The sequence below is a fragment of the Primulina tabacum genome, chromosome 5, assembly GCF_025594145.1.
Source record: "Primulina tabacum isolate GXHZ01 chromosome 5, ASM2559414v2, whole genome shotgun sequence".
NCBI classification, from domain to species: domain Eukaryota; kingdom Viridiplantae; phylum Streptophyta; class Magnoliopsida; order Lamiales; family Gesneriaceae; genus Primulina; species Primulina tabacum.
Window position 1 is genome coordinate 36,372,164 of NC_134554.1, and position 26,537 is coordinate 36,398,700.

A 26,537-nucleotide genomic window follows, 5' to 3' on the forward strand; every position below is an offset into this window, starting at 1 on the left:
TGATATCCCCCCTTGATCATTGTCTAGTTTGATTGATGAACTCATGGGAGTACTTGCAGCTGAACATGTTTCCATGCCAAATTTCTTAAGCAATTCCTTGATATATTTGGTCTGACTGATAAAAATACCAGTTTTCAGTTGCTTCACTTGCAGACCGAGGAAAAATGTCAGTTTACCCATCATACTCATCTCGAATTTTTCCTGTATTAACTTGGCAAATTTCTCACATAATTTGGGGTTAGTTGACCCAAAAATAATATCATCAACATGTATTTGCACAAATAAAATATGATAATTCTTTGAAAATTTAAACAGAGTCTTATCAACTGAGCCAACAGTAAAATCATGATCAATTAGGAATTTTGAAAGGATTTCATACCAAGCTCTTGGAGCTTGTTTAAGACCATATAAGGCTTTGTTCAAATGATAAACATGATCAGAAAGAGAGTGATTAATAAAACCTGATGGTTGTTCAAGATATACTTCTTCCTGCAACTGACCGTTCAGAAATGCACTCTTCACATCCATCTGGTAGACTTTAAAGTTCATGAATGAGGCATAAGCAAGGAACATTCTGATTGTTTCTAGTCTTGCAACTGATGCATAAGTTTCATCGTAATCTATCCCTTCTTCTTGCCTATATCCTTGTGCTACAAGCCTCGCTTTGTTGCGCACAACTGAACCATCTTCGTTCAGTTTGTTTATATATACCAACTAAACTCGAGCATCACCCTTGTCACTAGACCAAATTAAAATCATAATTTTGTGTATGCCCTTATGTTTTTACATAATACTGGACCTTAATGTCAAACTAACTCAAAAGTAAAGACAAGTTACTAATAAGATCTCAATAAAAATGAAGGCAATTCCGCAATATTGTATACTGTTGAAGATGGTGCCTATAAATTGGCTTGCTTTGGTGACAGTTATTGGTCCAGTGAGTATTCATAAATGGAGGGAAGTCATTTGGGTATGGTATGATGCTATAAAAGTCCAAGTGAAAAAGAAGCTGGCAACTGGATATCTAGAAGCACAAGTTAACTCATATATAGATAGAGGTTGGTTCAAGAATCAGAAAGGCGATTTTATTCTTTCGATCAGGAATCAGAAAGGCGATCGAAGGAAGAGAAGATAAAGTTTGATATCAGACTTTGGTTTTTGATCATAAACTTGTACTTGTATATTATACTCAAAAGATCAATAAGATTGTGCTGGTTTCTGGTGTTCTTGATTTGTGTGACTGAATCCTTGAAGTGTATGCCTCGGCTCTGAGTAGATTAGTGTTATTCATCATTTCTTAATCGCAATTGATTCTCAAATTCACTACATATACCATAACACAACAACAAACAGATACACGTACACGTTGATTAACTTTATTAAATGGTACATGCATTGCTTGTACGATGTTATTATCACAGACAAAGACAAAGACACAGACACAGATGAGAAATTTTATTCTAAACAAAGTAAACATCTTCTTCAATTTGTAATGTACTTTATAACTTCCTCATCTTGTTCAAAATAAACCATGTCGGACTCATGCAAATTCACCCATGCCTCAATCCCATCATTCTCTTTGGTGTTCACCAATGTCACCAAGTTTGGAATATACACATTGCTCAAGCTCACCCAGATAGGTTTTCCCCAACCGAAATCGAGCTCGTATTCTCCGAACTTGGACCAATCTGTGAACCAAAGAACCTTATAATCCGGGCTCGCTGTCTTCTCAGTCGCATCTATGTTCACATCAATCAAAGCCCATCGTCCAAATGCTTTGTCACTTAATATCTTCTCACAGTCCTTCACACCCTGGATTAATGTTTCCCGCATCTTGGAAACTATTTCTCGATACTCAAGCCTACAATACTCATCTGCTGTATAATCGAAGCCGAACGCGGAAACCCACGTTCCGCAAGTATATTTAGAAACAGGCGGAACAGTTCTTTCGCGAACGTTTGCTACTTGCAAGACTCTGGCAACTCTCGAGCGGCCCCCGAGATTCGCCATGTCGGCGCGTAGAATAGCTTGTGTTATGAGTGCTGACACCACAGCAACCCTCGAGGGTGGCCTCTCAGTAATTGTGTTCGGTTTCCACCCAGGGTTGGCTCTGTCGCGTAGCCTAGATATGGCATCCTTATCAAACACAAATCTTTTAATAACGATACTATGGTCCGGAACTCTAGAAACCTCGAAATAGAGTGGAGCCGCATCCTCAGCCGGGAAGATGGAGGTAGAGTCGAAATCCGGCTTAACAATCGGGTCCCGGCCACCAGTAGCATCGTTGGACCATGCCGCGAGGAACATGCTCATCGAGTACGAGTCGAAAATCCTATACGACGCGCACACGCCGATGGCAAGGCCGCCGCATTGGAACTTGTTGAGCTGAACTGCGAGCATTGGGTCCGTGGGGTCGTCAGCCTCGCCTACTCCTACGGGTAGGAGGTTGTTAAGCCAACTTAACTCGGAATTCACAGGAGGATTCAAGATTTGATGGAGCTCGCAGTCGACTCGTGCTTCTAAAAACACAGCACCCTCGTCATTACAATCAACAAAGTGTTTATCCTTGACGTATCTCCCAGCTAGTGGGTAAAAAAGGGTCAAAACTTCGAGCAAGTGATTCTTCAAAATTTTTGGTCATTTTTTCATCAAACGATTGATAATAGAGGATTCGAATGACATGCATGGTTGGGTTGATCTCATCCATTGCAGAGATGTTGTAGCTTCTGAGATTTGAAGGGGTTGGGGTTGACGGTTTGATCACCTTCCTGCTCGTTACACTTGTCTTCATCGTTCCCGCAATCACTCCCTTGCTGCTGTGAAAAAACAAAAATCGAAATCATTCGGCTGAGCTTGTAAATCTATCTTAAAATTTCTTCAATCTAAGCAGATATGACAAGATTTTTTTTAAATGAAATTACCAAGTTATTGTAAAGCAAAATACGAGAATTATCAGAAGTGAAAATAATAAAACTAAAACTCAATTTTGACAACACAAAGATCAAATCAAAGTGATTAGATAAACATAGAAGACAGAAAAAAAATCCAACTATATTTCTTCAAATTAAATTGAAACTTTTAACAAGGAAAAATTATGACCTGTGAAAATCTGAACAAAAATAAATCCAATTTGGAAGAGTAGAATTGATTGTAACCTGGTCGAAATAAAAGTGATATAATGGATTTAAATAGAGCTTGCAGCTATCTTTCCTACCATTAATTAAATAATTGTTTTATATTATAAAATATATAATTTAATATAAAATATTTAATATAAAATATTTAATATAAAATATTCATACTCTTCCATAATTGTCCCATGGAAATTTTTTTATTTAACAACTCGTGTTTCGCATGATTCGAGATTAAATACATTATACAACTAATGATTTATTTTTTATTAACTTTTTAAAATTTCTAAAGTAATTTATTTTTTTATACACTAATTATGTCATGTCAATATATTTTTTATGTAACGTCGACAATTTGATAACAATAATCAAAAATTATGAACAAAATCCTAAAATTGAAGTAGGAAAAAATATATTTTTCGTAGTTAAAATATTTGTAGTTTTTTCTAGACTACAATTACGATATTTTGTTTCAAACTACAAATATATAATGTAACTAACCGCAACGGGAGTTGAGCGTGGACATGAGAATTATTTATCTCAGGCAAAGAAAGTAAAAAGAAATAATTAAATATATCTAAATAAATTAGAAAAATTGTGCATAATCAACAGGACTCGAATACGAGACTAAGAAATCTCAAAGCATCAAAGTTAATCATTGGATCAATGACTCGTGGGCGGATGATACTTTGGTTGAAAAAGCTGTAATCACATGGTGTATTATGAAATCATTTTCAAATTTTAATTAACTGAATATAATGATATGAACTTAATTATATATATATATATATAATTATTACAAATTTATCTAAAAAATAAAAGATAAAAAATATTTCAGTTTTCCAAATTTTCATTTATCCATATTACTTGACGGCAAAAACTTGTGTGAGACGATCTCACGGGTCGTATTTTGTGAGACGGGTTTCTTATTTGGGTCATCCATGAAAAATTATTACTTTTTATGCTAAGAGTATTACTTTTTATTGTGAATATCTGTAGGGTTGACATGTCTCACAGATAAAGATTCGTGAGACCGTCTCACAAGAGACTTACTCTTACTTAGAACCTTGATACAATTTTTCAAACCATATATGACAAATTTCGTTTCATGCGATTTCACGTTTTCTTATATATTTGCTATTTTTTGTGCCGATTGTGGACCCTATTTTGATTTAAAAAATATATGTGAAAATAAATGAGTTGGGATTTTTAGTAACTTTTGAAAGATTATATTTTTTATTATTATTATTTTCACCTAACTACAGTTTTAAATTTGAAATTGTTTCCATCCCAACAGTTGTTCATGTTCCAGAAAGATTATGTTTTTTTATTATTATTTTCACAATGGAGAGGGATTATGCCGTCTCACGATTCGAACCTAGGCGTCTCCCTTAGGCCTTAGATTACTTGTTGGGGGATAAATATAGATAAACCAACTAATGAACAATCTTATATAACTATCGAAATATCACGATATTGAAATAACAAGAAAACTAGAAAGAGATCACTCAAAGTCTCATTGTCCATAAGTTATTCCGTTCTATTGAGATATCCAAATCCAATATACACCGTTCAAAATGTATCATATCATGGCCAAAGTAAGATGTATAAATTTCAGTCCAATACAACAGTTAGATTCCACAAACTGCCTTCGCAATCAAACTGTGCAGATTCTATCTGAGAAAACAATAAATTATGTTCATCTTCTATAAATTGATTCAAACGACCACAAAACACAATCTTCACCATTCACAATCTAGCTTACTCCGTATATAAACTCAGTTCCATGGTTTGATTTGTCATAAATATAATGCTTTTGAATGTTACCAATATGTGGACTCTCAAAAATCTGAAAACTTTTTCACTCTCTTTCTTTTGTGTATTATCTTTATAGTTTGTTGTATGTATCACATGTTGGGGTATCGTTTTGCGTCGAGAGTTGACCACCGAAATTCTCAAAATTACAGCGGCGGCGTGGGGGTGGCGGCAATTGGTGAGGGAGAGATAGGGAAATTTTGTTGTAGACAAAATTTATGTGAAAAATTTATGTGTGTTATTCAACTATTGAATACACATATATTAAAAGTCTCTCTTTGATATGATAAAGAGTCTCAATTTTTCAAGATATTTTATTTTTATTATTTAAAATTTCGTGTAGTATTTTCTTTCTTGAAAATATAATGCAAAGTCAACTTTAGATAATGTATGATATATACACACACATATACATAGACATATATAAAATTAAATAATCATTATTTAATTTCTTAATTAACTATTAATTAAGTGATCAATTCTAGACTCCTCTAGGATATTCCATGAAAATATTTTACATAGCAGTCATCACTATTAATATTATTATTTAATTAGTAGATTCTGAATTTACTAAATAATTAATTGTGAATTTATTATAATCTCGATCGACGATCAGTTTAAAATTTTTAATAATAAACTAAATTTAGCCACAGCCAATACCTTTTGAAAAGAGGAGTGAATAAAATAACATTTGTACTAATTTGGGTAAATATTAAAAAATTGAAAACCGAACCAAATTGAGTCGTATCTAAGTTCGGTAGCCATCCCGATTATTTTATGAGACGTTGGTCATGCCTAATAATACGTATAATTAATACTATTTTTTTCTCCATTATATAGACAATATTTTTTAAAATATATAGACATGTTTCCAATTTAGTTTTATTTATCTTTTTTTTTCTAATATAGTCCTATTTAATTTGAGATTTTGATATTGGAACGATAACAAACCATTACATAAACAGTAATTAAATAAGAGTAAAATGAAAAAAATGTTATTTATATAATTATATTTCTAATGAATTTATCAATATGTGCGAAAAACAAACTTATATAATTAGGACGGATATAATAATATTTTAAAATAATAATAGTTATATATCGAATCGTCTCAAAAATTTGAAGTTAAGAATTTCAAATTTTTTGGTTTATTTTGGGTAAATAATAATAGTTGTATATCGAATCGTCTCACAAATTTAAGGATGAAGTTGGTTCAGGTTTGTAAGATGAAACTGAAGGTCGGCATAATTTGGTCAGACAATCAATTAAAATTTTAGATTTGGGCTTTTTAATTTAAAACTTTGTCGGGAATAAATAAGAGACAAAAACTTGTGTGAGACGGTCTCACGGATCGTATTTTGTGATACGGATATCTTATTTGGGTCATCCATGAAAAAGTACTACTTTTTATGTTAAGAGTAATACTTTTTATTGTGAATATTGATAGGGTTGACCTGTCTCACATATAAAGATTCATGATACCGTCTCACAAGAGAGATACTCTGAATAAGGATACAAAGGGGAGAGGGGTACAATAATTTTTTATTTTTTATTAAAATTTTAAAATTATAATTTTTTTAAAAAAATTTAGGTAGCATGTAGCTTCAACCTAGCATTAGGGATGGCAATTTTCCCACCACGAGGAAAACCCCAAACAAGGATAGGATCCCAATTTTCTCGGTTTAGGTTCGGGTTCAGAATTTTTTTAAAATCCACGAAGTAGTTCGGGACAGATATGAGATTACTATCTTCATCCACGAACTCGTCCCGAAAATAATATTAATAATAAAATAATATTATTATTACAATTAATATTTTAAAAAATATTATTATATTATTATTAATAATAATAATATATAATAATACATTTTGGTTCGAAAAAATTCATGAACCCGTCTAGTCTCATTAATATTTTTGAAAAGATGATCAGGATTTGATCCCTACAGTTTCGGATTCTGGAATTCCCCGAACTCGAAAAAATTTAGGGATTGGAACGAATATGAAGTGAGAATAGAATTCTAAAACAGAGATGAAGATGATAATCCCGTCTCATCCCGCTTCATTGCCCTCCCTACCTAGCAACTGTCGACAAAGAAGTTAATAGGTGGGGCCAAAGTTGACAAATTTGAATTGCATACTTTGAGAAGAAGAAAAAAACGTGCTGCAGAAAATTCGTGGAAATATGAACACGCGTTTTTAACGCGTATTCACACTGACAGAGGCTCTATAAATAGAGCTCCCCCATTCATTCTGAAATTATCCATTCTTCGAGTTTTCTCTTATCTTATAAGTATTTGAGTGCTTAGTTCTATAATATTTGTGAGGTGTTTTGTTCTCCTGTATTAAGAGAGTGTGTGATCTCTTTGGAAACACAGTGAGTGAGTTGTACACCACAAAATATTATAGTGGAATTCTTTTCATCTTGCTTGTAGGTTTTTACCCTATTAATTTTTAGGGGTTTTTCACGTAAATCTCGGTGTCCATTTTATTCTTTATTTTCGGGTTTTACTATCTCAAATCCCGCACGTGGGACCAACAAGTGGTATCAGAGCCTGGTTTAAAATTTCTTAAAATTCTGAGTATGCTCTGTGGTTGCAGCCTAGACTGATCTTCCACATCAGAAAAGATTTTTTGAGATTTTTTATTTAAGACGGGATTATTTTGTCCAGTCTACTAAATTGTTGTAGACATAATGGCGGGAAGGTACGAGATAGCGAAGTTCAACAGAAGCAATTTTATGCTGTGGAAAATAAAGATACAAGCAGTTTTAAGAAAGGAGAATTTCTTGACACCTATTGGAGATAGACCGGTGGAGATTACGGATGATGGAAAGTGGAATGAGATGAATGATAATGTTGTTGTCAATTTATACTTGGCTATAGCAGACAAAGTTTTGTCAAGTATCTCTGAGATAAAAACAGTCAAAGTTATCTGGAATACTCTGACAAAGATGTACGAGGTCAAGTCACTACACAACATGATTTTCCTAAAGAGAAAGCTTTATACTCTTCGGATGGCGGAATCCTCATCGATGACCGACCATATCAACACACTAAATACTCTATTTGCCCAACTCACTTTCATGGGGCATAAAATAGGGGAAAATGAACGTGCAGAGCTTCTACTTCAAAGTCTACCAGATTCATATGATCAACTTATCATTAACATTACCAACAATATTCTTATGGGCTTTCTAAGATTCGACGATGTCTTAACTACGGTTCTCGGAGAAGAAAGCCGGCGCAAGAATAAGGAAGACAGGTTGGTAACTTCAAAGCAGGCAGAGGCTTTACCAATGATAAGAGGAAGATTTATGGAAAGTGACTCCAGTGGGAGTCAAAGACGAGGTAGATCAAAGTCGAGAAGTAAGAAGAAAAATATTTACTGCTTTAAATGTGGCGGTAAAGGGCACTTCAAGAAAGAGTGTACGAGTATCGATAAAAGTTCTCAAGGAAACGTGGCCAGTACTTCAGGCAGTGGTGAAATATTATTCAGCGAAGCAGCAACTGTTGCAGAAGGCAGGCACAAATTTTGTGACACATGGATTATGGATTCAGGAGCGACGTGGCACATGACGCCTCGGAGAGAATGGTTTGATCATTATGAACCAGTCTCAGGAAGGATCTGTATTCATAGGAAGTGATCATGCCTTGGAAATCGCTGGGGTCGGTACTATCAAAATTAAAATGTTTGATGACACCATTCGCATTATACAGGAGGTACGACATGTGAAAGGACTGACGAAAAATCTTTTGTCTCTGGGGCAATTGGATGATATCTGGTGCAAAACTCGAATTGAGAACGGGATCATGAAAATTGAGAAGGGAGCGCTTGTGGTTATGAAGGCGAAAATAGTTGCTGCAAATCTGTATGTACTTTTGGTAGAAACATACAAAGAGGCAGAATTAGCTGTTGCATCAAATGGTTCAGGAGAAGAATTAACAGTGTTATGGCATAGAAAGCTCGAGCATATGTCAGAACGGGGGTTGAAAATTCTTTCAGAACGGAAGCTGCTGTCGGGACTTACAAAAGTGTCATTACCCTTTTGTGAGCATTGTGTTACCAGTAAACAACACAGATTAAAGTTTGGCACTTCTACTGCCAGGAGCAAAAGTATATTGGATCTGATTCATTCAGATGTTTGGCAAGCACCAGTTGTATCCCTAGGAGGAGCGAGATACTTTGTCTCGTTCATTGATGATTTCTCTTGGAAATGTTGGGTGTATCCAATCAAGAAGAAATCAGACGCTTTCCAGATTTTCAAAGATTTCAAAGTGCGGGTTGAACTTGATTCAGAAAAAAAAATCAAGTGTCTGAGGACTGACAATGGAGGAGAATATACCAGTGACGAATTTGATGCATATTGTCAATATGAGGGCATCAAAAGATAGTTTACGACGGCTTACACACCTGAACAGAATGGAGTGACGGAGCGGATGAATAGAACCTTGTTGGACAGAACAAGAGCTATGTTGAGGACTGCAGGTCTAGAAAAGTCATTTTGGGCAGAAGCAGTCAAAATCGCTTGTTATATTATCAATCGTTCTCCTTCAGTGGCGATTGATCTGAAGACTCCGATGGAGATGTGGACCGAGAAGCCGACAGATTATTCTCATTTGCACACATTTGGAAGTCCTATGTACGTTCTGTACAATGAGCAAGAAAGATCGAAGTTGGATTCGAAATCCAGAAAATGTATCTTCTTGGGTTATGCTGATGGAGTAAAGGGGTTTCGCTTGTGAGATCCTACTGTTCACAAGCTTGTCATCAGCAGGGATGTTATCTTCGAGGAAGTTAAAGTAAAGGGAGACAAAGGCACACAGAATTTAGAAAATACTATTTTTCAGGTGGAAAATAAGACGGACGAAGGTCAAGTTTCTTGTGAAGCAGTACCAGAGCACGAAGAACAAGAACATGTTGAGTTTGAAGTTTCCAATGTGAGGCAGTCAACTCGAGACAGAAGACCACCAGTTTGGCTTTCAGATTATGTCACTGAAAGCAACATTTCATATTGTTTATTATCAGAGGATGGTGAGCCATCGAGTTTCCACGAGGCTACTCAAAGCCCGGATGTATCCTTTTGGATGATAGCAATACAAGAAGAGTTGGAGGCATTAGACAAGAATAAAACTTGGGATCTTGTTACACTACCACGAGGGAGGAAAGCCATTGGAAACAGATGGGTCTATAAGATCAAGCGTGATGGCAATAACCAAGTGGAGCGGCATCGTGCTAGATTGGTGGTAAAAGGGTATGCTCAGAAAGAAGGCATTGACTTCAATTAAATATTTTCTCCTGTGGTTCGGCTTACAACAGTCAGAGTGGTGTTGGCATTGTATGCGGTGTTTGACCTACATCTAGAACAGCTAGATGTGAAAACAGCATTTCTTCATGGAGATCTTGAAGAAGAAATTTATATGCTCCAGCCAGAAGGTTTTGCGAAAAAAGGCAAAGAGAACTTGGTTTGCAGGTTGAACAAATCTCTGTACGGTCTCAAACAGGCGCCGAGGTGTTGGTACAAGAGATTTGATTCCTATATCATGAGCCTTGGATACAACAGACTGAGTGCAGACCCTTGTACGTATTTCAAGAAGTCTGGTGATAATTATATCATTTTGCTGTTGTATGTGGACGACATGTTGGTAGCAGGCCTCAACAAAGATCAGGTCCAAGGATTGAAGGCACAGTTGGCTAGGGAATTTGATGTGAAGGACTTGGGACCAGCAAACAAGATTCTAGGGATGCAAGTTCACCGAGATAGAAGTAACAGAAAAATTATTTGAAGAAAATCTTGCAACGCTTCAACATGCAAGATAGTAAGCCAATCTCGACCCCTCTTCCTGTTAACTTCAAGTTATCCTCCGAGATGTGTCCTAGCAGTGAAGCAGAGAGGATGGAGATGTCTCGATTACCATATGCATCAGCAGTGGGAAGTTTGATGTTCGCCACTGATCTGTACAAGACCGGACATTGCTCAAGCAGTGGGAGCAGTTAGTCGGTATATGACGAATCTTGGACGAGAGCATTGGAGCATTGTTAAGAGGATCCTTAGATACATTAAGGGTAACTCGAATGCTGCATTATGTTATGGAGGATCGGATTTTACACTCAGGGGCTATGTCGATTCAGATTATGCAGGTGATCCTGATAAGAGGAAATCTAATACTGGTTATGTGTTTACACTTGCGAGGGGAGCAGTAAGCTGGGTTTCAAAACTGCAGACAGTTGTGGCATTATCTACAACAGAGGCAGAATACATGGCAGCTACTCAAGGTTACAAGGAGGCAATATGGATTAAAAGGTTATTGGAGGAGATCGGACACAAACAAGAGAATGTTCCTTTGTTTTGCTGACAGTCAGAGTGCCTTGCACATCGCAAGAAATCCAGTCCTTTCATTCCTGGACGAAACACATTGGAGTACAATTTCACTTTGTACGAGAAGTAGTAGAGGAAGGAAGCGTAGATATGCAGAAGATCCATACAAAAGATAACATAGCTGATTTTCTGACCAAGCCAGTGAACATTGATAAGTTTGAGTGGTATAGATCCTCAAGTGGTCTAGCAGAAACGTAAGCAGCAGAGAATGGCAAGATTGAAAGGATGTGTGGAGATGTGTTTGATTCTCAATCAAATCTCCAAGTGGGAGAAATGTCGACAAAGAAGTTAATAGGTGGGGCCAAATTTGAAAATTTTGAATTGCATACTTTGAGAAGAAGAAAAAAACGTGCTGCAGGAAATTTCGTGAAATATGAATACGCGTTTTTAACGCGTATTCACACTGACAGAGGCTCTATAAATAGAGCTCCCCATTCATTCTGAAATCATCCCTTCTTCGAGTTTTCTCTCATCTTATAAGCATTTGAGTGCTTAGTTCTATAATATTTGTGAGGTGTTTTGTTCTCATGTATTAAGAGAGTGTGTGATCTCGTTGGAAACATAGTGAGTGAGTTGTACACCACAAAATATTATAGTGGAATTCTTTTCATCTTGTCCGTGGTTTTTACCCTAATAATTCTTTTCATCTTGTCCGTAGGACCAACAACAGCCACCCACCTCCAAAACTAACAGCTAAAGACAAAAGTTGCTCCACCCACCGTTCCGTCCATTATTTTCAACACAAAATAAGAAGGAATTTAAGAGGAGAAATAATAATTACTTTTTTACTTCCCGATAATGTTTGCTCTTGTCTTCCCTAAAAAGCTTCTTTTTTTTTCTTTTACCCTCCAACCTCCATTTTATGGCTCCGTCCCTGTTCAAGTCGTTCTTTTATTTTTCGTTAAAACAAAACTTTGAAAACAAAATATAAAACATCAAATAACATATAATATGTAAAATAAATATGACATGAACGATATTTTTATTTTTTTGAACAAACGCTTAAATACATCGTGTCGTTTTAATAGCAAAAATATCATCTAAATTTCTTTTACAAATTTTTTGATTTAATTGCAACATTTTCAACTTATTTTCACTTTTATAAAGCATGTGATTCGAAGAAGGCCAAGAGATTTTATTGGGCCCTCCAAATCTTTAGATAATTTAATTTAATTGCTATAATTTAAAAATTAAAATAATTTTTTTATATCTAAAATTAATGTATAATTTAATTTTTGGGGACCTTTTTTGAAGCTTGGCCCTGGGATGGTCAGGTCCGGTCCGGTCCAACCATGTTCACAATCTAAAAATTATGACCGTTGATTGATAAAAGATGAACGATTCACAAGTTACGATCAACTTTGATTGTTTAAAGGTTCTTGTTAAATTAGAGTAAGTCTCTTGTGAGATGATCTCACGAATCTTTATCTGTGAGACGGGTCAACCCTACTGATATTCACAATAAAAAGTAATACTCTTAGCATAAAAATTAACATTTTTCATGGATAACTCAAATAAGAGATCCGTCTCATTAAATACGACATGTGAGACCGTCTCACATAAGTTTTTGTCATTAAATTAATAGCAGGAAACTAGTTATTATTTATATTAGGCAAAAACTTGTGTGTGATGGTCTCACGGATCGTATTTTGTGAGACGGATCTCTATTTGGGTCGTCCAAAAAAAAGTATTACTTTTTATGTTAAGAGTATTACTTTTTATTGTGAATATCGGTAGGATTGACTCGTCTCACAGATAAAGATTCGTGAGACCGTCTCACAAAGACCTACCTACACTTTATATTATATTATTAAAGTTGATGGCTTATATTAACTAATTTTGATGTTGCAATATTTTTTTATAAAAAAATATACCATTCTTCTCTAATTATGAAAAATTTCATTATATTTAATAAAACATAGTTTATTAAATTTGTATCTCGTCTATGTCTAACATATCTTATAAATAAAATATATATCTTTATTTGTATTTTTGAATTTTAAATTATCTTATCGTTTATAACACACAAAAACTATTCCACCAAACCATTTTTATATTTTTAATTTGAATATAATATCTAAAGTTTTTTACAAAAAGTTATTTAAAAAAATTTATAAAAAAAATTGTCTTTTTTAGGTTTGTTGACATGAAAGTTTATCTTTTTTTTCTTGGAAGTGATTTCTTGGTGGAGTGATTTTAAATTAATGTTATTTAAGGATTTTTTTTAACATTTATTTGAGTTTTTTAGTTTATGAATAATGAAGGAAACTTTTAATTAAATAATTGGTTAAATGTCCAGTTATACTTTTCAAGTTGGTTTATATTTTGATGAAAATTTCTAGATTTTAAATGTTGAATTTTAGTTTCAAATTAAGTTCTTTTTTCGAGTTCTTTAAAAAAAAAGCAAAATTTGTGTGCGACAATCTCACGGGTCGTATTTTTTGAAACGGATCTCTTATTTGGGTCATCCATGAAAAAAATATTATTTTTATACTAAGAGTATTACTTTTTATAATGAATATCAGTATGGTTGACTCATCTCACAGGTAAAGATTCGTGAGACCGTCTCACAAGAGACCTACTCAAAAAAATGGGGCTTCGTGAAACGTCCACTCATTTTAAAATTCTACTGAAATATATATATATATATATATATTTTTAAAGGGTACGACCGAAAATACTCATACACAACAACATTTAAATAAGCTGAACTTGAGCTTTTAAAAAGTCGTCCAACCTCTAAATAAAAATTGCTGCATTTAATTAAATCTTAAAGTGAAATCAATCTCTTAGTCTACTGATTTAAAAGAGAAACTCGAACAGAAAACAAAAGTCCGATGAATCGACAGCGTATAACAAGATTCAAAAACATTTAACCATATTGTTTAAACTAATGTCTCCAAACATATTATGCGGAAGAAATGCAAGGTCCTCGGGTTTCCACGTGCACCCCCAACTCAGTCTACTCAGTCTTCAACGCCTCCAGTCTCATCAAGCGAAAGATCACCTGCATCAATCACACCTAGTGAGTCTAAGACTCAACACACCTGAACCGTTATAACAAGTATATATACATATCAATCAGCAGTGAACAGTATTGTAATTAAAATATCTTTCATGATCTTAAAAACATGAACTTAAACGTAAGGTGTCAAAGCATTACATGTCAAACATGTCTCATCATAGCAGCATATACATATACATTTTCTTTATTTGAATTATGTTCATTAGTTGTGACTTTCGTATCAGCTCTATCATATCAGCTATATTGGATGGATCCATCTACATATAACCGTGGTACCCAGCGGAGGGGACATCAGCAATAGTATTACACATCCACTGAGCTTTGGCCTTACATGTCTCCGTATTCGTATTAGTCACAACCAACTCTCATCATTCAAAACGTGTCAATATATTTATCACTTATAAAAATCATGCATATACGTAAATTTCCTAAAAATCAAACATGCAACGTGTTTCCATATTTACATAAAAAGTCATGTTCATGATAACGTATACATTTAAAACATGTCAATTTGCGATCAGGGCGCTGCCAGGACTGCTAACTTGACCCGGTGCAAAATGATCATTTTGCCCCTACAAACCCTAATTGACCGTTTACCCTTGGACCTCAAAATTTCGACCCGAAGTCAACCAAACATCTCAAAACATATTTATAATTGTTTCTTAGACGTAAGATCAAGCCCATTTCAAAACTTAATCGATTCATTTTAAAACTTGGATTGGGGTCCCGATTTTAACCCGAAACTTAACCAAACTTTTCTCAACTAAAACCACGACTTGAACTTACATGACCAGCCCTTAAACCCCTTGTTCTAGACCACCTAGGACCCTCGGAAAAGGCCATATAGTTGCTGGAAAATTCTGCCCTTAGCCACCATCAAACCCTAGCGCACCTAATCCTCAAATAATCGAACCTAGCCCACACTAAGCCGGACCATCCCTGCACCAGACCACTCCAAGCCCACCTCTGGACCCTCCTGGACTGAACTAACCACATCTACAGCCCCCATACACGCGGACGTGCATGGTACTTCATCAACAACTCACTCGAGCCCCTTATTCGAAGCACGCCTACTCGTTCCACCCTCGGCTCACAACCAGCCATGCATGGACCTCCCTTGACCACGGCTTGGACCCACCAAGACCCGCACCATGGTCTGGTTCAACCCACACAGCCGAGTCCCTCTTCCTTTCCTCACTCGATCGGCTAAGCATCACCAAACACCCTAGGATTCAATCGCTTTCCCACGGCTCAATTCAAATCCAACTCCAGCACCTAGACACCCTTGATCTGAATGCGCACAACCCTTACTAGCCTTAAACTAGCAGCCCCTTACATGCACAAAGGAAAACGTGAGCACATGGCCGAGTTTATGCATATTTTCATGTCAAAATCGTGTAACACGACGTAATTCAATGGATCAACGTATTATCATGCAAAAACTATATAATAAAATGCATATCATGATGTGGTTGATGAGAAAAAAGAGGTATAGGGAGTACCTTTGAGTTTTTATGCTCGAAAACTTTGAGATATACGTGTAGAACTTGTACCGGGGAGGCGGGAAAGGAGATTTCTTGAAAACCTTGGAGAATTTCGGTGGTTTGCTGAAGGGAAATTTCGAATGGCAGCTGCTGCCATGGGGGAGGGGTGGCCGTGTGGTATGGGAGGGGTTTAGGGTTTGATTTGTGTGTTTAGGTCAATTAATTATACCCTAATAGGCCAATAAAAATAATTAAAAGAGTTTAAAAAGGTTTCGGGCCATTAAGCAATATATAAACCCATCAAACCCAATAATACTCCCTAAAAATATTTCGTTTAGTTGTGTTTTTGAAATATTGTCCGAGCCCTCAAAAAGTTCCTCGACTCGCTAAAATTTGCGTATCGGTTTAAAATATGACCCGACAAATAAAAATACTCTAACAAGGCCTATTTTCGAAAATCACACTTAAATACACCATATATTAAATAATTAAAACTAATTATTTAATAAAAATATTTTTCCTTAATTATCTCTGGTCTCCGTACCTCGTTCGAGCGCGAAAACTACAAAAAGTCCCTATACATGAGACTTAAATAAACCATGAAATAAACCACATGTCCAAGCAATAAACATGCATTTAATGCATTAAAATAATTTAATTAAAATACAAAAAAAATTGATAACTTGCATACATGTAGTTCACGTGGACTTTCAAATTTTTGGGATGTTACACTTCAGTTCGTCACAAGTCACAACTTCAATATTTTTTAGGAATAGTAGAGTACAACTTCAATATGAATTCTAATATATATTACTGTATACTTTTGGTATTTTTTTAGTGGTGTCAATCGGGTCGGGTGGGTCTGGTTTCGGGTCAACCCGCGAAATTTTTTATTTTTTTTCAATCCGAACCCAACCCGAACCCGAAGCAACCCGAAAACCCCCAACCCGAACACGAACCCGCCTAACCCGAATTTTATTTATTTTTAAAAAAAAATTTAATGAAAAAAATTCGAAAAAATAAAAAATAATAATAATATTTTAACTTAAACACATAATAACAAAATTTTCGATTTAAATTTGAAAGTTTAATTGTAGAAAATTAAAGTATATTTATTAAATCAAATAAACAATTGTTAAAAAAATAAAAAATATATACAAAATAAATATTAAATTATGAAAATTTATCATATAAATATACAATAAATTTTGTTCAAACATACAATATATGTCACGCCCTGGAACGGGGGTTGGTTGACACCGACGTTGCTCTCAAATTTACATTCGAAAACAACAAGCCTCAGAAGTACGAAATTCAGAAACCAGTCTCTTTATTCATAATACGGAATAAATCAATTGTCTGTTACAACTTGAATACTAATGTTTTACAGCGGAAATGTAAAACCAGACATAACAGTGTCTTAACAGGTGTAGCGGAAATAGCATAACATAAACTGAAAACTATAGTCTTCTTCACCAGCCCCAGAACTGGATCTGCTCTTCTTCTTCTAACTTTTCTTTCTCGTTCTTATCTGAGATGTATTTGGTGGGTGAGTGATATGGTTGTCACTCAGTAAGCAGGGGCGGGAATAACTCCCAATTTTCGAAATCATTTTCATACAGAAACAGTAATACGGATAATATACAGAAATTCTTATTTTCATAACAGAGATCAGTATTCAGAAATCAGTAATCGGAAATTAGTATTCGGTGTTCAGTAATCAAAATTTAACAAGAAAGCACTGAGCACGTTTGTGAATTTCATGGCTAAACTGATATCAGTCCCCTATATGTTCTCTCCTCTAAGGGGTGAGGCCAGTAATCAGTAATCAGTAATGTTCAGAATATATATTCCTACCATTAGTTCACTAAGTTTCAGTGCTTCGAAATCAAATATCAGCAATCAAGAATATACTTTGCTTTAAAACAGAAATCATCAAACGGTTTTCAAGATATTTATAAATAAGCCCACTTACCGTAATTTGCTAAAAGTGTTTCGGTTGAAGTCTGAAATCTGCTTGTTCCTGCTACTGGTTTCTACTGCTCGAAAATCAGCACTCTCTTAGCTCGAAAATTCAAGTCAAAATTTGTGTAACACAATTCAGAGGTTTGAGAGTATTATTTATAGGCCAAATTATGATTGTTAGCCTCCCAATTAATGACCATAATCTGACATTAACAGCCGTTATTCCATGTTAATGCTTCAGTTACAAGTTTAAGCTGAATCAGTAACTGTCTGCTGCTTTCTCGCTCTTCTGCTGCTGGATTCTGTCTGCTGGAAAATACATGTCTGCTGGAAAAATATCAGCTTCTGAAATATGAGTTGCTGCTGGAATTTTGATAGCTGCTGAAACATTTCTAGCTGCTGGAAATTTAGGTTCTCACAATATATAAAAATATAAGTAAAATTTTCAAAAAAAAAAAGTTTTTGGGTCAACCTGCGACCCAACCCGAACTCACCCGACCCGAACCCGAAAAACACCAACCCGAACCTGATTTGCAAAAATTTCTTCGGAAATAATATTTATGAGAACACCGATGACGACGACAACGACTACGTTAGTACTGGTAGTGGGTGTTGTTATGATCATATAATAACACCAACCAAGTTGCTGGAACAATATATGGCTAATGAGAAAGTGAAGATAAATGATGTGAACTTTCAAAGCCAATTACATATTATTTACTTACTTTCAAATTTTACACACATTACATTACAAATGTACCGATCCAAAAATCTTCTGCATACAAATTCTAAAATGAAGCGACAGAAATCTGAAAGTGTTATTCGACTACATGACATGACACAAGCGGCTAAGTCGAGGACGAGCTTTCCCCATCCGAAGAACTATACTGTGGACTTCCATTTAATCTCGGAAACACTCGAGGAAGGCATGGATTAGCCGGTATCTGGATTTGCGACCCTGAGTTTGAGTTTACCATTGCGCGCTCGTTTATCTTGCCAACATCCTTGCACACCTGATCGAGGATGGATAGAAAGTCCCTTACAATGACAAATAACCAAAAAGACCGAGTGTCTTCCTTAGCTGAGTCACCACGGAAAAACTCGGTTAACCCCTTCACCATCGAGAGAGCTATGCCTTCTTGTGCTTGAATGCGTGCTATTTCTGACTCTGCCTTGTTCAAAAACTCATTCGTATGGCAAGCAAACTTTCCAGTGTCGTCCTTTGAGGCGACCTCTTCGTGGAGTTTCAAGACTTGGGTGACCTTGGAAATTCCAGCAACTAGCTTGGTAACATCGTTACCAAGAACGTTGGCATCTATAGAAGCTGCTTTTTTCACATTTGTCAGTTCCCCACTCAGCCCAGAAACTACTTGAAGGCCGATCTTCCGAAATTCAACTTCATCACGGAGTGTGGGCTGCTGACTTTTTTCAGACTCTGTATTGTGATCGACACCTGAAAGACGGGCACCCTCTGTCCTGATAATTTCTTGGACTACAAAATGTAAAAGGGTCGTTTTCCCATCCGCCCCCTTAACATCTACAAGCTTCAGAAGAGCATGGAGATTGAATGCATGGGCATCCCCTCGATTGGTGCCAACATTCATGCGATTCCCAGTCTTCAGCACTGCTTCCAAAAGTTTGCGGAACATCCTGCTGCTCTTCAATTCCTTGCAAGCTGACTGTAGGGAAATAGAAATATACATATTTTACTTTGATGTGCAATTATTTATTCTTGGGATATAAATCAGCGTTTAGCCGCCTTATTGAGGATCGCTTCACACAAAAATTGTATGCTCCACAAGTAAAAGTGTATGGTCCATTATACAGCATTCCACACAAGTATTGATTTTGATCATCGGGCAAGGTGTGCTTGAAATTCAGAAGTTCAACAAAAAAGGGTGTTAAAGTAAAATAAAATAGCATGTGCACCACGATACGAAAAAAAAAAAAAAGGTTAATTCCAGATTACTATACTTGAAATTTGGACTGTTAAGTTGCCGCAACTATCTCGGTCCAACCCCGTTCGGATCTACTCTTCGTGCAAAGCATTCGAAATGAGCAAATTTGTAATGGTGTTTTAATTATTTTCCTAGATCAATAATGAAGAGCATGCTAGCATCACGTGGCAAACGTCCAATCAGACAGACGTGACAGGGTAAGAGGCTAAGCTTCATTTGATCCTTGAAATGCAAGTAAAAGTTCAAAATGCACAAGGCCAGATTGTTTCGTCACAGTAATAGATCAGATGACTCGATTTACCTCTAACGTCTCGAATGACCTGTTCAGGTACTCAACTTCCGACTCAAAACTGGCCATGTAAAGCATGGCATCCACTCTCTTGAATGCAAATGGTATGTCAAGCAATGCCTTGAGAAATGTCTCCGCAGTGCCAAGCTTGAATGGGGATTCTTCCATTAGATCCTTCAATTTCCGTTCCTCCTCCTTAGTAGGAGCCATCTTTAATAAACTTTCGAGAAGCTCGGTACCAAGTGTATCAGCATTACCTGTTCCATCGAGTCCCCCCAAAGACTTATTACGTTCAGAACTTTTAAAACATTGTAAAGGGCAGCTTCAATGGACAAATTGAGGACTAATAACCCTTTCTATCAAGAAAATATGACAATGGAATTCATAACTAATAAAGAACCAGTGCCATCTCACACAGTTGTATATTAACCAAACAGATAGCAAAGAAAATTGTCCTAAATAGCCAAGACCAAAGCAAGAACACTTCGTTGAGATCTAACATTGTTAGGAATGATAACAAATCCCTCTTCTTGGAAAGTGAGAAAAAATGAGACTAATCAGTAAGTAGCATATTTTTTCAAACAGATGAATTAATACTAGTCCCTAATCACCAGGCATCTGTATTAATATAAGTATTGAAGTAAAGAGCTAATAATCCTAAATTGAAAATTTCATTTACGAACAAGTAAAAGATTATCTACTCACAGTCAATGGAAGACCTATCAATTGGTTATGTGACCCGAGCTCAGTCCAATTTAAAATTCATTACTTCTGGACCAAGCTCGGCGCGATACAGATGACATACACGCGGCCAATACTCAACTCACAAAATTGTTCAGATTTCGGGCAAAATACTCAAGCCCAAACTCAACTCCACTCACAATTATATTAGGCTCAGTCCCATTTTCATCGAGCTGGCTGAGGTTGGGTTGGTCCGATCCAATTGACTATCCTAGTTGAAGCAAAGGAAAAGGAGAGCGGATAATGTGAGCAACCAACTTTCTCGATGGCAAGACTCTGGCATCTTGGTTGCTTGGTCTCGACTTCGAGACAAATCTTTCTAAAGTTCATTCCATGTATTCAAAGAGCCTAGAATGTTTTGACATCAACATATCAACTCTCGTTCTTCTTTCCCTCCCTTAAAAAGTAAAAATTCAATTGCTTGCCATAGAGAACACCGGAAAAGGAAAAGAAACACCAACCAATGTACGACTCGTACAAACAACGCCAAAACATAAATATCATTTTTGGATTAACCAACTATGATGAATTTGTGGACAGGAGCTGGAAGCTAAAGGTGTGTCAACCTGAACCACAAACAGTCCAAATTGAGCTAAATTTGAGTCAATACCAGGCACAAATAACAGTGTTAGACGCGTGATCGAAACACAGAAGGAGAGAAGAAAACCACCTTCCACGAGTGCTTCACAAACTTCATCTACAGTAACATTAAGCGCCCGCAACAATATAGCAATATTTTGGGACTTCTTCGGATCAAGCACCATATTTTTTTGATTCGTGTCAGGGAAAATCTGGCACCCGACGGTGTTCTTTGCATTCATATTGGAAGAATTCGCGGGGAACAGTGTCTCGATCATTTCCTCATTCAACCTACAATAAGATTCATGTTCCAAATAGCTTGACAAAGAAAACCTTAAAAACAACCTTAAGTAACGGAAAATTGAAGGTTAAAATATTATTCCTAACACAGAGGAATATCCTACTAAAAACTCCTTAAAAACAATAATTTGTACTAGGATCATGACAGATCTTACGAAAAATCAAGCCCACCAAAAATATTTTTTTTATCAGGAGCAAGAATGATAAATAAATAATAAAAAAAAGTCCAGAAAGTCAAGAAAATCTTACTGAAAGGAACTGGATTTCATCTGATCCCAAACCATTGTCCTATCGGAACTAGTTCTTACTTTATCCCAGTGCAAAGGCTTCAGCTTTGGCTTAACATTTTCCTCATTCCCTCCTTCCAAATTTGACGAACTGCGTTTCCCTTCGTCCACATTCTGAACAACTTTCAGAGACGGGGCAAGCAGCTCCGGCGGTCCACTTGGTGGCACAGATTCCCACAACCTTTCCGGAGGCGGCGGTGCCTGAGGAGGTGACGGCACATACTCTACACCGGGAAAATCTGGCGAGTAATCGGTAGTGTGCCCATCCGAGGAGGAAATTGCCGAAAACACTCTCGGCTGCCGTGCCGGTGGAGGAGGAATAAACCGCGGTAAATCAGGTGGGAATATCACCAAACTGTCCGGAGATTTCGACTCTACACTTAGCGGGCTACAAGAATTCAATACGACTGACGGGCTACAATCAGATGATAAAGAGTTTCTTGAAGAATTCTCGTTCGTTGAGATAAATATTCTTCCTTTAAAATCATTTCCACTATTATTAAAAGTGTTGACATGGAGGAATTCTCCTTCATTGTTTCCTGTGGACCCTCCAGGAGAAAAGAACACTTCCGCGTCTTTTTTTTCACTGCCATTATCATTTCCGTCTCCTCCCGAAGAAGAACTCAAACGGGCATTGTCGTACACTCGGTTGGAGTGCTCGCGCGGCAATGGAGGGAGGGGCTGGAGCTCCGGCGAGCCGAGCCTTTGATAGTTAAGAGATGCAGCAGCTAAAGGAGGGGCTTTTTTCTCATTTAGTTCGGAAGTTGAGCTACCATTGGCGTCACGTGAGCTGACAAGCGTGCCGAGGTAGAGGAATTCGGAGGAGTTCGAGGAAGCGGTGTAGCGAGGAAGCGGCGGCGCGTACTTGGAAGTTGTGGTAGCAGATGTGTCGGAGGGAGTGGAGTTGGGAGGAAAAAGGGGACGTTTTTCAGTTCTCTGGTTATGGCGGTGGTGGCAACAGCGGTGAAGGAAGACGGACAAAGCCAAAAGGACTACGGAGAGGAGTGAGACGGACAGTACGATCAAAATGAGTTTGGTGGGCTTGTGGGAAGTGGGTGAGGAAGAAGAAGGGAGGACCAGGGAGGAGATGTTGGCAGGGAACGTGGGGAATGCAGTGGTGGAAGTCGGCGGAGGTGGCGGCGGCGGCGGGGAATAGTAAACCGGGAAGAATGGGTTCCGAGTGGCAGTGTCAGGGGGATAGAGCGCGGAGAATGGATATGTGAGGGGTGGTTGGCCTACTGGTTGTGGGGAGGGAGAGGAGAAGGGGGGCTGAGAAATGGTGGCGGCGGGGGTGGGAGGGAGAAGTTGGTCTACCGGGAAAAGGGGCTGGTGGAGTAGACGCCGGTTTGCGGCGGCGGTGGTGACGGTGAGGATGGTAAGAACAATGGTTGGGAGGTATAAATGGAGCATATTTGCTATGGTTGTGTTCAGAAAGAGTGAAGAAGATGAAAGTTTGGGTGTAACGTAAAATTTTAAAATAATATATTTAAATGTGTATTTTATAATTACTATTCTTCAAACAAAATATTACTATTTATATATAATATAATATAAATATTAAATTATATAATTATGACTGTATAAATTTTAAAAATGAGGTGAGTGTGAACTTAAATTTGACTAAAACAAGGTAATTTGTATGAAGCTTGCAACTTTGCTTTCGATTTATTAAACATAAAGCACGAACTCCCAAGTCCTGCCATTTTTAGGCAAACCACCCTCTCATATAAGGATTCAAATTAAAAAATAAAAGGGAAAAAAAAATGCACAACAGTCGTTTGATATGGTTTGATTTTTATGTTTTATATTAGATTTTTTCGATTAAATATTTTGATTTTTATGAACAAAATTTAGATCTAGTTATTTTAAATAAATAAATAAAGGAAATTTACTTTTTTTAAAAAATACTTTGCATATTCCAAATATATACTAGAAGGGTATTTCAAAATATAAAATCTTTTGTGATAAGGTCTCACAAGTTAATTTTATAGGACAGATATCCTATTTGGGCTATCCATGAAAAAATATTATTTTTTATACCAAGAATAATACTTATTATTATAAATATGGACAGATTTGACTTATCTCATATATAAAAATATGTGAAATCGTGAGACCTACTTTTTTTCAAAGTAGCAGTTTTTGTTAAATATTATACACCAAGTAGTCTTTTGTATGTTAATATCCTAATATATCTTTTGTTTATCCTTTTCTCCAATGAAACTAATTACTGTGATTTAATAAAATAATTTTTTTTCAAAATAAGTAAATACATTTATCTAATTTTGCATCTGATCGCTTGTCGTTTTAGTAAAACTTATAATTGATGGTAACGGTATAAATCAGATCTTTTTAAATTGTACAACAGTTCAAGCACCATATTTTGATGGTTCTATCCAGCAAAGATAATTATTACATAAAACAATATGCATCTCAATAATTTATATAATAATTTTGTATAAATTATCTATTGGAGTCTCTTTCCATAATTTATTTATTATTTTATTTTTAGGCAAAAATTCTTGTGAGACGGTCTCACGGGTTATTTAAAAATTCGTATGCTAAGAGTATTATTTTTTATTGTAAATATTAGTAGGATTGACTCGTCTCAGAGAAAAAGATTCGTGAGACCGTCTCACAAAAGATGTACGGTTAATTTTATGATTTACTCGCTTTCCCGTCAAATGGATAAACTGGGAAATCATGTATAACTGAAGGGGTAAGTTGCAAATAAAAGAAGTTGAGGGAGTTAATGGAATTCTTCCATTTGCTTTCTACTGACGAATATGCTCGATGGAATGTCAAATCCATCTGTCTTTTACCGATAATAAAAGGGGGAATTTAATGGAGACTTTTGGGTTAACTTTCTTTAAATAATTAGGCATATTTTTTTAAAAAAAATTAATAAATTTATCTTTTTTCCACTTACCACTTTTTAGATTTTGATACCCGTGAATACAAAAAATTTGATGAGAGGAGTTTATGATATCATTTTACTAGAGAAATCTTTTATTTAAGTTATTCATAAAAAAATATTGAATATGGTTGACATATTTTACGAACCGTCTCACAACCTACTGGATGGAAAAATCATATTAAGCTATATTTTTTATTCGATTTTTAGTCAATCATTGTTTGAATCGATTTTCTAAAAATAGTTATAACGAAAATGAAAAAAAATTATGACGATCTCGCTACATTATTTAGAAAGAGTGACGTAAACTTGTTCGAGCGATTTGGTTCGAAACGAAGTTCGTTCCAAGAATCAAGTTAATTAATTTATCATAAAACAACCAAATCGATTGATTCTTCTTCATGAAAACTTAACTAACAAAAGCGTTGGTGTACACAAATTGATATACACGAACAAAAATAAAAACACATATGTTGTCTGATTATTTCGAGTGAAATTTCTAAATAAATTGTATCAATATAATATTTATTTTCGTTTTATATATATAAAAATTTACAATAGACATAACCATGAATTTAATATTTTGAACAATTGTTTCAATTATTGCTGAAATTCGAAAATTCGGACAAAATTTAATCTCATGATATAAACAAACAAATGTCTGACAATCACAGGCATCCTCGGGCTTTGCAATTTTTCACTGTTACTGAAACGTAAGTATAGCCCACTACTAAAAATAATATATTATTTATTTATATATTCATTTTTTTTATTGTTGAGATTATGTTTATTTATTGAATTTGATTAAATATATTAAAATTGAACGTTTAACAAGTAAATGTCACACCGATGATGAATGCATAAATAAATAAGATTGATGAATAATATATCAAAACTGTTATATAATTGTATATAACATGAACCAAAAAATGTGTATAATATGCTAATATAATTTAGAATTGTAAAAATTATAAAATCTCAATGTTATTTATATTCTAATTTAAAATTGCACACATTTTAAAAAAGAAATTAACACTGCTCAGAAAATAATAATGATATAAAAAATGAGTAAATCAAAATTAAATGCAAGGTAAATAATAATAATAACAATAATAATAATAATAATAAAGCAAGTCGGCCATAAATGAGATGCGGAATGTGACATCTGACAAATGCCTTTCACATCCCATTCCTTGACTTGAAAAAAGAAGCATTTTAGGCTTTGTTTTATGTTATTTTTGTGATTCTTATAAAAGATGTTTATAAAATTATATAAATTTAAAATAAATATTATACATTCATATGAAAATCATATAAATATCTTGTATCGAATTACCTCCTTACAAAAATGAAATATTTAGTTGATTTGGGTGATGTCATAATTAAATTATCCATTTTAGTTATTTTTTAACTAAGCTGAAAACATTTATTATAGTAAAGAGTACGAGATTTTACCTCCATAGCTTTCTATTTTCCTTGGACTCATAAGATCTATATGTAGTAGTTCAAGGCAGCATGTTGTGCTGAAGTATTGCAACACAGGGTGTGATACCCGATTTTGCTTGCCTTTTTTACACGCTTCGCAAATGTATGGTACTCATGATGATAAATTGGGCATACATCGTACAACATCATACTTACAGAAGTTCTTTAGTGTTTTGAAGTTTTCATGG

At 35.5% G+C, this 26,537-nt stretch overlaps 1 protein-coding gene and 1 pseudogene across 1 annotated transcript; both read right to left on the reverse strand.

The window, feature by feature from the left end:
* Window positions 1-1,307: 1,307 nt before the first annotated feature.
* Window positions 1,308-3,172, reverse strand: LOC142547504 (pelargonidin 3-O-(6-caffeoylglucoside) 5-O-(6-O-malonylglucoside) 4'''-malonyltransferase-like; annotated as a pseudogene).
* A 15,313-nt stretch (window positions 3,173-18,485) lies between these two features.
* On the reverse strand, window positions 18,486-23,412 carry LOC142547505 (formin-like protein 2). Its single transcript, XM_075655838.1, has 4 exons — window positions 21,913-23,412; window positions 21,455-21,654; window positions 20,056-20,300; window positions 18,486-19,475 (listed from the first exon to the last, which is right to left on the reverse strand). The coding sequence occupies exons 1-4, from the start codon at window positions 23,358-23,360 to the stop codon at window positions 18,645-18,647; spliced, it is 2,724 nt and encodes a 907-aa protein (XP_075511953.1). The 5' UTR covers window positions 23,361-23,412; the 3' UTR covers window positions 18,486-18,644.
* Window positions 23,413-26,537: the final 3,125 nt, after the last annotated feature.

What these genes read in the sequence shown, in the direction of transcription:
- LOC142547505 (XM_075655838.1), bottom strand. Translation starts at nt 23,360, where the DNA reads ATGCTCCATTTATACCTCCCAACCATTGTTCTTACCATCCTCACCGTC. An exon ending in ATGAAATCCAGTTCCTTTCA is followed by an intron (nt 21,655 to 21,912) that starts GTAAGATTTTCT and finishes ATCTTATTGTAG; the next exon opens with GTTGAATGAGGAAATGATCG. An exon ending in TTGTGAAGCACTCGTGGAAG is followed by an intron (nt 20,301 to 21,454) that starts GTGGTTTTCTTC and finishes TCGATGGAACAG; the next exon opens with GTAATGCTGATACACTTGGT.